Source organism: Dama dama, chromosome 12, assembly GCF_033118175.1.
Source record: "Dama dama isolate Ldn47 chromosome 12, ASM3311817v1, whole genome shotgun sequence".
In the NCBI taxonomy this organism is placed as follows: domain Eukaryota; kingdom Metazoa; phylum Chordata; class Mammalia; order Artiodactyla; family Cervidae; genus Dama; species Dama dama.
The window spans coordinates 20,510,903-20,523,896 of NC_083692.1; the positions used below are offsets into that span (position 1 = coordinate 20,510,903).

At 43.5% G+C, this 12,994-nt stretch overlaps 1 protein-coding gene across 13 annotated transcripts in view; it reads right to left on the minus strand.

Annotated features, from left to right (window-relative positions):
- SIPA1L1 (signal induced proliferation associated 1 like 1) overlaps positions 1-12,994 on the minus strand; it is a 370,378-nt gene that overhangs the window by 44,671 nt on the left and 312,713 nt on the right. For all 13 annotated transcript variants that reach the window (XM_061156758.1, XM_061156766.1, XM_061156764.1 and 10 more), the window contains one exon: positions 2,364-2,513. In XM_061156758.1, coding sequence (XP_061012741.1) covers positions 2,364-2,513 — 150 coding nt within the window. The remainder of the gene's footprint in view (positions 1-2,363; positions 2,514-12,994) is intronic.

The following is a 12,994-nucleotide window of genomic DNA, read 5'->3' on the forward strand; positions in this document are numbered from 1 at the left end:
CAAGGGGCTGGAAACTTCTTCTCTATGACTTTTCACTTACTGATCTCAGTTACCCCCAGAGACAAGTTTAACCCTCAGCGAAGAGTGCAGGGAGGAAGCTGCTGTGGCCTCCCTGACTCCACGCGCCGCCTGCACGCTGCATAACCTTGGCTCCATCTCTCACACCACGATCCTCCGACTCCGTGTCTGCCCATCCGTCCCTTTGCACGTGCCCTGCTTCGCCCACATTCCTTAGGGTACGTGGCCCCAGAACACATCTCCAAGGGTGGCAGAACAGACCCCATGTCTTTTTGTCACTGTTGCTTTTTAACTCTCTTATTCCCATCCAAAACTGTGCACGTGCCCTTTTCCCCTTCACCCAAGTAGAGCAGTTTTATTAACCAGCCCATGAAACTGCGCCTCTCAACTGATCTGGATGCTCTCCACATCCTTACACCAGCAAGCGGGTGGCACACTCCATACACAAGCAGACACTGAGTCTGCTGCAGCACAGGCCAGGCGACAAAGCGGGCAGATCACACTTACAGACGTCAGTGTACCTGGACCTGTGGTCACTATCTCACACCGTGGAGCCTGCCCAAGTTCAACATTCATGAGTTCACAGCAGACTCCATACACTCCTGCTTCACGTCACCCTGGACCTATCTATTTTTACTGGGCTAAGTTACAGAGTAGATGTAACAGTTGTTCCCTTGGTAAGTGTAACTTCAGAATCAAACCTGGCTCATGAGGAACACCTGTCAATCAGACAGCGAATACTAAAGTCTCTTGCATCACTGATACAGACAACAATTCACTTGGGATCTAAAGGAAAACACTGTACCAGCATCTTCCTGTAAATGTTCACTGCAGATAAAACTGATGTGACACAGTACAGTAAACAGTCACCAGTTAACCTTAAAAGTGATGGGGGAACCCTCCGTACCAGCTCTGGGACACTTAGTATCAAACATCATGTCAAATAACTACCACCTTATAAAAAAAATGGTATAGCATGAACATTGGAGCCGTTTCTACCATTAACAATCACCAAAAATTACTGTTTCAAATTACATTTTAGTATGTCTTGAGAGTATATATCAAATGTAGAGAAGACACTAACATGATTTTGTTGCTGTTAGCTCATTTATACTTTATTGCTGTATTAACACTGAAGTTGCAGTGAATTTTTACTTTTGAAGTCAAACAAGGCCATTTAAAATCTACCAAACAAAACAAAAAATAATCAGTTGGGCTTGTGGTATGGGATAATACTACTACTTAACTCAAAATCTTTTGCAGGGGCCTGCAATAAGAGCTAGAATTTTTTACTAATTGTCACTGAAGTAATTAAAGTAAGAAATGTACATTTTAGACACGCTACCAACAGACTCCTTGGGGAGAGAGCTGGGGAGGGAAGTATGTTTTATTGTAGTTTTTTATTACTTACTTTCTGCTAACATAAACATTTAGCAAAAATATCAACAAAATTATTCTTAACAGCTGTAAAAACCAACGAAAGACTATAGGATAAAAAAATACCCATTATGAAACTATTCTCATAAGCAGAATTGTTTTATAACATGGTAAGATCTCAAGAAAGTAAACAAATCATATGTGCATCTGTTAAAAATAATTTGGAGAAAACTTGGAACAGAAAGATCCTTTTTTTCTCCCAACATGCCATTTTTGAATTTCAAGTGGTTTCAAGTTCTTCAGAGGTGTCCCGGCAGGAGGCCTGTGATGGTTCTTTTACTCTCCCTCTGAGCAAAGTCGGTTTGTGTGTATCATGTGATGTTTTCTGCTAATTCCTTTCCAGCTTCAGACATGCCAATTCCCCTCCCCGCCTTTTAGTAGCCTTTATAATCATGTACACTTAGCTTTTTACTTTGTAAGTCTTGTCAGAAGCAAACGGTTACTTTGGGTGTTTAGTGTTTTCAAAAAAGATGGAGAGAAAAGCTCCCAAACAACCCACAGGCTGAAATCACAGATTTCTAGAGTGTGAGAAAAATCCTTTTAGGCTTTGGACAGAATGAACATTTTTTTTACTTTAACATCAATATAAACTCTACCCAGCACAAGCAGCATACTCCTAAGTTCACTTTGGAAGAAATTTTAAGAAGTGGCAAAATCCATACGATGAGACAAGATCAATACATATAATGGAGGAATCGATATAATTAGATTTCTTTGCCATTGAGTCCTTAGAGGCTACAGAATGATACACTTTCTAAGAAGTGGTTGGAACTAGCCATGAAAACATTTTTTAATGCGGAGTATAAACTGTATTTCCCCTTCGGTGAACCGAGTCCGGCTGAATGGAAACTATTTTGCACGTCTGAGTTACACATGGGAGGAGAGACAGTGATGCTGACTTTACCTACCCTTCGGGCATGGACTTCTGCCTGTAGGTGCCCCCTCCAGAGCCAGTCTCACTGGATGAAGACAGACTGCTCGGGGAGTTGCGACATGGCTGGGATCTTGCTAAAGCCATGGACGAGACCGTCACATAGATGTCCGAACCAGGAGACAGCCTGTGTGTGCAAACAGAAAACGTGAAGTCAGCAACTCAAAGGGAAAATCCCAAAGCAATGTGATGGGTAATATATGAATGCGACAAACGCAGCCACTTTGTGGAGATAGTGAAAATAAAGCCAGCTGGAAGCCCACAAAAGAACCTTCTCCATAAAACTACTCCCTTAAGGGGACAGCTGGAAAAAGGCCTTGAAGGGGGAGGGGGCGTCAAAAAATAACAGTGGGAAAAAAAGAAAACATGTATGTTTCCAAAAGCTGCCAGAATTCAAGGGCTGAAATGCTTATGCAATTTTGCAGTATGGCAGCCCAGAGAATATAATGAGTCCCAGTGACATTAACACGGCAATTAATTCAATTTCCCCACTGGGTCTCCCAGAGTATATGACCACAGCGAGACGGGTACATTCTTTGTAAGCTTCTTTGTTTTCCAATTTTATTACTAAAGGTCTGGAATGAATATCCAGATATTGCTGTTTAGTATGTATAAATCTGGTTGATTTATATATCACCATACAAAAACCTCCATGGAAACATGCCTAGAACTGCAGTTCGCTGAATTTCATTGGGATGACTGAGTTGATAACACAGCAGAGGTGTGCTCTGCCTAGCCCCCAGTACCTCTCTTTCTAAAATTATGGATCCCTCACCCCGTGGACTGGCTCGGCACAGAAAACAGAGCTTTGTGGTTAGGACAGACGTGATTTTTGCCCCCTACTTGCTCCATTCAAGTAGGCACTGGGGCAACTGCAGGATATTAATAAGTGAGGCTGAAGCCTGTGACAATTTGTCAGCTAAATCTTGACATCAGCTAAAACAATATTTTGTTTCAGAAGCAAATGCTGGTCCAGATCACTGGCTCTTGTAAAAGGGCAGCAGGGCAGGTCATTTCCATTTTATAGTTGAGGGAGGGGAATCAAAGTCTTTTTTTTTTCACTAAGCCAGGCCTCTTGGAATTTCTGAGTCCACTGCACTCTGCGCCAGGCTATTGCTATTCTCTAGAGAAAGATGGGTTTTCTGTGCTTAATAAGACAGCTTGCAAGGGGTCTGCAGGGTCAGACGATTTTGCACATAAAGGGGTCTTAATGCTGAAGCCGAAGTTTTGAAGCCCTGGGACCTTCACTGAAACACAGGTTTCCTTCAGGGAACCTACATACCTTCTGAAATAGAGCAGAGGGATCCAGGTACAGGAAACTGACAGAAGGGATAAAAGAATCACACTCAGAAGCTTTTCTAGCAGAAAAAGAATAAGGATAGACATCCCAAAATATGACCCCCAAAGTTGGTCTATGTCCAAGAGGCAGATCTCTCTTGGGGAGTCCCAACTCTCTCCTCAGTGACAAATTTGTTATCAGGTGTGATTCCGTTATCCCTTCTTTCCCATTAAAACATCTCCCAAATTTCTCACTGTTTATTCTGAAGTAACTGGAAAGGGACAGGAGTGGGGGGATGAAGGGAAGGAGTAGGTTACAAAGAAGAAAACTAGAACAGCATGAACCACTTCTGCCTGAAGAGTTTAGTTTTTGCACAGTATGCTCAGTCGTGTCCGACTCTTTGCGACCCCATGGACTGTAGCCCACCAGGCTTCTCTGTCCATGGGATTCTCGATGCACCTAATTCAGAGAAGGGCTTCCCAGGTGGCGTTAGTGGTAAAGAATCCATCTGCCAATGCAGGAGACCTAAGAGACAGGAGTTCCATCCTTGGGTTGGGAAGATCCCCTGGAGGAGGGCATGGCAACCCACTCCAGTATTCTTGTCTGCAGAATCCCATTGACAGAGCAGCTTGGTGGGCTACAGTCCATGGGGTAGCAAAGAGTCGTAATAACTGAAGCAACTTAGCATGCATGCACAATACAGAGAAACTTCAAATACAGTTTCATTTTGCCGCTGCTTTGCTTTTCTTGCTGCAAAGAGGAGGTGTTACATAAAGATGAAAAGAAGGGAGATGACAGCAGATATGTGAACACCGTTGGGGCCAGCGCAATGTCTGGGGGCCTGAAGATTTTTTAACTCTTTTTGGGATAAACAAGTAATGCCACCGAATTATATTCATGGTGAGTGTTTTTGCTTCTACGAGGAAGTAACAACAAGATTCCATAGCCAAAGTCAAGATGTAACTTTCCTATTTATATTTAGAGCTTGCTTTTCTTACCCTGCTCTCCAAAACATACATTAAAATATCTTATGCTACTTCTCAACCTCAGCTCTTTTATTTGGCAGATGTATCAGAAAATTCTACTTGGTTACTGGAGTTATCCCAAAGTGAAAAAATAGCATTTCCAGAAGGCCAGCATTCATTCCCAGGCCTTTTATGCACTTATATAACTCAATAGTGGCATTGTTTTGGACTGTCCACACACACAGAACACACATACAGCAACTGATGGAATGCCACCCAAATGTTTTTATGACTCTAGATGTATGTAGGGCAGGCAAAAAAAAAAAAAAATCAGAATTAGCCCTTATTCTGATGACTTAGTATTCTTTCCAAATACTCTGAATTTGATACCAGCTCACAAATATTACTGGAAAACAGATCTCGTTCAGGGAGAGGGAGGTTCCTGCCTGCCTGGCATTGGCAGTCTACTACCAGAAACCACGGCTGATCATTACTGGAATTTGGACTGGTTGCTGTCTTGTTACTTTGAAAAAGAGTAATCCCCAAATTGGCTCACAGAGGAAGTCAGCATGCTAGCCTCTTGAACCTCTGAGCCCCTGCCCCCAACTCTACCTGAGGGGATCACAAGTCTAGTCTTTTCTTTTGAGATAAACACAGATCTTTCTTTCTACTTTCTCTCAGTCTTAACGAGCCCCTATTAATGTCTGAATAGGTTTACAGGACTAAGATGAATATATCTATCACTTGCTGTGACATCTTTTGATTTTGTGGAATTTAAGAAATAATCTTCTTTGAGAATGCTATGTTCACGGTTAGAAAAGAAGTATCTAAAAACCTTTTTAGCATTTATTTCAGTAGATTCTCTTCCCTACATTGTTATCAATTTAGCCGAGAAATAACTAAATGTTTTTAAAGTAACCAATCTTAAATTTTCTCTATGGCTATGACTTCCCTCTGCAGAAATGAAACACTGGGGGCTTTTGGACTGTTCAAAGAATGCAGCAATTGAAAAAGTCACAAGCATCAGACCAACAGACAATACTCCCATAGTCTGCAGGACTACACTCAACGCCAGCTTTCCATTTATATGCAGCACATTTCATTGCAATGAAAACAGACAGTTGACTGGGATGGACATTTAGGAAGAAATGGTCCAAGATCAATATCTCAGTTCTTCATTTTTCCAGAAGCCTTCTCATGTCAAGATAAAAGGGAGAAGAGAAGCGCAAAAAAAAAAAAAAAAAAATTCCTGCTATCAAATGAAATAACCCACATCCCACCACACCCTTCCCATGAATCAATTCACAGGACTACACATATGATGTTAATATTGATAGGCTTTTATTAAATTGATCTCTTGAGACTGTGATTTATCAATTTATGGATAAGGAACTCTCAGTATCTACGTAATTGATGCTAAATTTTTTCCCTGCATAGTTATGTATGGGTTCAATTATGTCCCTGTTTCCCGCCTTTTACTCCAAAGGGATAGCACTGCTTGGACATGTCCAAGGAGATAAGGCCCTCTGTAACTCAAGTGCAAAGAGCGGAATGATGGCAAGAACAACCAAGAGAGTTTCAAATAGCAGCAATGACTGACAAATTAGCTATCCGAGTCCATAATTAAACACAGCATTTTACCATAACTTAGCAATTAAAACGCTATTCACCCAGGGAACAGGATTCAGTTCAAGTCTGTCTTTAGCAATGCATATCAGCCGGGATTCTTCCCAGAATTCTGTTAAAAAAAATTCTCTAAAATGATTCAACGTAACATCACTTGGTGCTGTATTCAGACTAGAGTTTGAACAAGTTGTGTTCGAATCCGAGCAACTCACCCCTCCGTCTTTTCGTCTCTTCCTAACTTTGTGGACCAGAGCTATCCCTGGCTTTCTGACCATACAATTCCTACCAGCTATTCAGACTGGACCACTGAAATCCTGTTCTGACGAGCCTCCTGGGACAAGATCAGTTTACAACCATGAGTAACTCTCGTACAGTTAGGAAAATACCGTGGTTCATCACACTGAGATAAATGGATCATCACTTCCCAGCTGCTGGCAAGCCGTCAGAGGTTCACAGCCCAGCACACATCGTGGGTGCCTCCTGAGATGAGTCAACTTTATATCTAAGGGTGACTCTACAGAACAGAACATAAAAATGGACTGCAGACAGCACCAGCTACATCATTTGTGGGGCCCAGTGCAAATGAAATTTCGGGTCTCCTTGTTCAAATGCACTGAAACTTTCAAGACAGCGACAGCAGAGCATTAAACCCAGCATGGACCCGTCCAAGTGTGGGGCCCTGTGCACGTACCTGAAGCTCCCCCTGAATGCATGTGGCTGGGCCCCCTTAGCGTGTAAACATGAATGCATTTATCTAGCAAATATTTCTTTCTTTTTTTTTTTAAGACCTAAGTATTTTTTTAACGACACATTTTAGTAGTGAAAGTTGCTCAGTTATGTCTGACTCTTTGCAACCCCATGGACTATATAGTCCACAGAAGTCTCCAGACCAGAATACTGGAGTAGGTAGCCTTTCCCTTCTCCAGGGGGTCTTCCCAACCCAGGGATTGAACCCAGGTCTCCTGCATTGCAGGCGGATTCTCTACCAGCTGAGCCACAAAGGAAGCCCAAGAATACTGGAGTGGGTAGCCTATCCCTTCTCCAGCGGATCTTCCCGACCCAGGAATCAAACCAGGGTCTCCTGCACTGCAGGTGGATTCTTTACCAACTGAGCTATGAATGCTTTATAGGAAATGCATGTTAATAATCTACAACAAAATCAACTTTTGTTAGTTTACAAATACTGGTGATTACTCATTTCACTCCTTCTCTTCGTCACTTTTTACTAATTCTCACTTTCAAACTTGGCAAGTATTTCTTCAGCACCACCTATGTCTGGTGGTAGATTTCATTCTTGCAACCTGGTGGCTAAGACAGGGGCTCTGATGGTGCTAATCTCAGCTTCACCACAAACCAGCCAGGACTCTGCACAGATGACTCCATGTCTCAATCCCCAGGTATTCTTGTCTGTAAAAGGAGTAAACAGCAACCAACTTATTGGGTGGCTGGGCGGATCAGCTGAGAAAAACTCAACATGAGGGACTTTGATCAGAGCGTTGCACAGAATATGAGCTCAGTAAAAAAACAGCTGCCTATAGCTCTTAAGCAAAATGCAAGTAGAATGTTATTGTCACAAGGGCAGTTCAAATTGAATGCAGAGGCAGCTCAGGCAGGTTAGAGGTCAGATCCTATGGGGAAAGCAAGCTTTGTGAGGAAATGCATTTGAGATGCATTTTGTAGGAAACAAAGGATTTTCACAGAAGTCAAGACTTAGGACATAGGAACAGGAAGGCGTATGCGGCCACCACAGTGGTATCTTTGGCTGGAACACTTGACACAGGTGCAGGAGATTGGTGCAGGCTGTGCCCAGGAGGAGAAATGTGTCCGGTAGGGTGGGCCCACGTTTGGTAAACTGAGGGAGCACAAATTCATCTATTAGGCAACAGGGCAGCCTAGAAGGTTCTGCAGCAAAGCAGCAGTGTGGTCAGAGCTGGCCCTATAGGGCCATTGCCCCTGAGATGGCAGGCAATGACCAAACACAGTCCTTTATTTTTTGCCAAGGCACAAGAGAACTGATGACATGAGCCTAAAATTAATGAGATTTCCATATAGAAAGAGTCTGTTAGCCCACCACAAATACTAGCCTCTTTAATTTTAGTTGGTTCTTCCCTTCACCAATGTTCAAATACTTCATGAAGAGGGTCACAACCAAATCCTTTGGTGAGGAGAAGTTAAGTGGTCTCCTGGAGCATGCTAGGCTTTTACAAATTGGAAGAAACTAAAAATAAATTCAATCCCATTGCATCACACAAAAACAGGGATGCAGAAGCCACAATGCAACACACGGGGATGGCCTCTGTGCTGGTGGTTGTTGGTGTGCCCCTTCCTCAAGGGGTCCTAAGACCCCCCACCCGCTCTGTGCAAGTGCCCGAAGCGTCTCTGTTCACGCTCACTCAGTCGCGTCTGACTCTCTGCGACCCCACTGGCTATAGTCCACCAGGCTCCTTTGTCCACGGAGTTTTCCATGTAAGAATACTGGTGCAGCCAATATTTTAATGACAGGCGGATGGCAGACTGCCACTTTCTCACCACATGGAGGGATTTCCACGAGTGGAGGCAGACCTTGGTCAGACTGGTCATTATCCCAGGTTCTCAACAAGAGGCTTATGGCAAACTTTCACACTGATGACTGTGGGGTAGGTCTAGGTGGCTCACCTGTGTTCAGTATCACTAATTTCCACATATTTATACACGCGCAGTGCAATAGACACATGTTAAAGAAAAAATGTCAGTGGTTTCAGATACAAGGGAGCAGGATACACTTTTTTTTACCCCTGAGAGTTGTTTAAATTTCTGATGGTAAATGTGTCTGTATGGGTTATGTGCCCTCATCGGACAAAGGGCCTAGGACGCCTGTTACCTTCTCACAAGAGTGAGGGCTACAGCAGGACACGGGCCGCATCTGGCTTCTGGGAAGGCCTGCCCCTCGTCAGGTGTGGGCCGTGGATAAGGGGTGCTTCTGGAGGAAGCCTCAGGGCCACTATGGGCCCTTCAGACCCTTCCCATAAGGTGTGAGCAGGCCAGCCTCCCTGGGTGGCTCCTAACGCAGAACTCCCTTAAAAGGGATGAGGGCAAGACCCCACTGCTAGACACATTCAGAAGAACAACTCTCCGACACACAGAACAATACGCCCACTGGCCACCTTGCTGCCCTTCCCAGCTTTTTTCAAACTCATCTCTCAGGCTATTCCAACTCACCGGATAGTTTTTGCAGGATTTCCTTCCACAACTGCACAGCTCGCCACGACTGTTCCCAGCACAGCAGGTCTCCTGAACTCATCCTCCGTCTCACCGAGGTTAGCTGGTGCTCAAGACGGCACAACCCGCTCCTTGCAAACACACTGACTCACACCACACGCATGGCCTGGATTAGCTGCAGACTGACTCATGAGTCCGGTGTGGCCAGCTCTATCCTCACCCCTAAGTCCCCAACTGGAACTAGAGCCCCCTTCCACCCCCAGGCAGCTGTATTTAGAAGAGCACCCACAAAACGACACCAAGGAAGACGGCAACTACCAGTTTCTAAGACGCACTATGTGCCAGGCCTGTCCGACCAGCTCAGATTGAACACAGTAACTATAATACCTCGGCTTTACAGTACCCTGGGCTTGTTCCCCGGGCCACTCTACAGTTTGTAAAAGAAAGGGAGCTGGGAGGCGTGCCAGGCTCAGGCTGCTGCGTCCCTTTCCCGAATGCTTGAATAGAAAACACCTTCACACCCTAATGATACTCTAATCTAAAGGTGCGCGAGTGTGTGCTAAGCTGCTTCAGTCGTGTCTGACTCTCTGGGACTCCATGCGCTGTAGCCCGCCAGGCTCCTCTGTTGATGGGATTCTCCAGGCAAGTATACTGGAATAGGTGGCCACGCCCTCCTCCAAGGAATCTTTCTGACCCAGAAATCGAATCCGCATCTCTTGGGTCTCCAGCATTGGCAGACGGGTTCTTTACCACTAGCGCCACCTGGAAAGTCCACTCTAAAAGTGTGAACTTGCAAATCATCTAAAGTGATGCCAGTGTGGATGCCAGAGTGCATTCACTCCTTTGAAGAGCTGGGGCAATTAAGTCAATAAAAAGCAAAAATTCTACTTAAATCTAAGCTTCAATTCTATGGCTTTATCAGATTATGGTGTTTCACTTTTACCTTCTTTTGAATTTTATAAACTGATTTACCCAAGTGTCCATTAATGGATGAATGGATAAGCAATGTGGTACATACATACAATGGAATACTACTCATTCTTGAAAAAGGGAAAGGTTATGGACTTAATGTGCCCCTCACCCACCCGTGTGCATGTGTGCTCAGTTGTGTCTGACTCTTTGCCCGCCAGGCTCCTCTGTCCATGGGATTATCCAGGCAAGAATACTGGAGTGGGTTGCCATGCCCTCCTCCAGGGGATCTTCTTGACCCAGGAATCAAACCTCTGTCTTCTGTGGCTTCTGCACTGGCAGGTGGATTCTTTACCACTGTGCCACCTGGGGATCCCCCCACCCTCACTCCTCACCGAATTCCTGTGTTGAAATCCTAACCTCAGTGTAATGACATTAGGAGGTGGGGCCTTTGGGAGGTAATTAGGTTAAGATGAGGTCATAAGGGTGGAGCCCCCATGATGCAATGAGTGCCCTTATAAGAGGGGCAAGAAACCAGAGCTTCCTCTCTTTGCCATGTGAGGACACAGCAAGAAGGTGCTTTTTACAAACCAAGAAGAGGGTCCTCACCAAGAACCACACCTTTTGGAACCTTGATTTTGGAATTTCCAGACTCCACAAGTAAATGTCTGTTGTATAAGCCACTGAATCTATGGTATTTTGTTACAGTAGCCTGAGCTAATAAGCAAGAAGGAAAACTCAACATATGCTACAACATGAATGAAGCCTGAATACATTATGCTAAAGTGAAATAAACCAGTCCCCAAAGGACAAACAGTGGATGATTCCACTAAGGTAAATTTTCTATTTATGTGAGGTACCAAGATAGTTAAAATCACAGAAAGTAGAATGGTAAGGGCCTAGGGGTGGGGGAATGGGAATTTTTGTTAATGGATACTGAAACAGAAATAGAAGAACTATTTGTGTTTGTTTCAACAATATCCTCTAGGCAGGATCTTCATGGTGCAGACATCTGCAGAGGAGGGCATTAGGGAGGCTGCAAGTGTAGCCGGCTGCAACTCTGTTTAGGAAGCAACATTCCATCCAGCTGCTGAAAGCTAAATGCAGTGGAGAAAAGGGGAGAGGATGGCATCCAGGTAAAATGCAAAAGGAGCATTGGTTCAGTATGATCTGACTCTAAACATTTATAGAAAGCTTGGCAATACTTCATCTACAAAAAGGAGAAAGGAAAATTCTTTTACATGCCAACATGCCTGTTGTTTATGCAAAACCCCTGAAATACTTAAGCTTTTCTGAGCATATTAACACCGATCAGGGTTGTATTACTAATCCCATATTATGTTTAAACACAGTAATGTGTTAAGTTCAGTGTACCACAGCCAGCTAACTTAAATTCAGTACTATCCTTACACTCAAGATATATTTGAGGCCAAAATAGAGATTGCACCATATCAACTGTTTTTGTTAAATATTAATTTTGTCAATTCTTGATGCTTTTGAATTGTGGTGCTGGAGAAGACTCTTGAAAGTCCCTTGGACAGCAAGGAAATCAAAACAGCCAATTCTAAAGGAGATCAACCCTGAATATTCATTGGAAGGACTGATGCTGAAGCTCCAATACTTTGGCCACCTGATGCAGACAGTGAACCTGGCATGCTACAGTCCATGGGGTCAAAAAGAATCAGACACAATTTAGCTACTGAACAAAAATAATAATTCTGTCAATAAGAACTTCTCCCACAAATACCACAAAATTATACACTTGAAAGGCCACCTAGATAGCATAAAGCTCTTATATTTAAACCAAATCTAATCAGACTTTATTCTATTTAGATGGCAAATGGGTCATCTACTCCTATTGTATCAGTTTCTCTAATCAATGTATAGAGAGCAAAATTCAGTTAAATAATTCTTGTTAGAAACTCCAAATAGGAACAACACCTTTTAGTTTGTCATAAAAATTGTGAAAAAGGATAATCTGTTCCACAAGTATTTTTTTCTTTGTTTCTAATGACCGTTAAGTCTGGGAACTTGCATACAATTCAAGAAAACTATGCTTCTACAAGCAGTAAATTAAGTTTCTACAAGCAGTATATTCAGTTTTCATTTAAAATGAACTGTGCTGTGTCCAGTCGTGGTGAATCAAGTAGGCAGATTGTGTAGCATGTGCAGAGTAGGCTTGAGGTGGCTGCACACTTCATCCTAAATAAGCTGGTTCTCTACAGTTTAATACAACTTGCCTGACCTGGGGGAGAAAAATAAATGAAACAAACCAACCACGTAAAGGCAATATAGCTGACCCTTGAACAATATGGGTTTGAACTGCATAGGCTCACTTCTACAGGAAATTTTTTTCAATGCATATACTACTATGTTCATGATCTGCAGAACCTGCTGAGGATGTGAGGGTTAAATTACAGGACTTGAGCAGCTGCAGGTTTTGGTATCCAGGGAGGTTCTGAACCAATCCTATACTGATACCAAGGGACCATCCTTTAGTCTCAGTATCAGGCATATGCTACTGCTGGTAAGGTAAGATTCAGGGAACGGCAGACCTTGGCATCTGTTTTGACCACTTATGATTCATCTGAAAGGTCCGTATCACTCTACAGACGGCCCAGGTACAAAGGC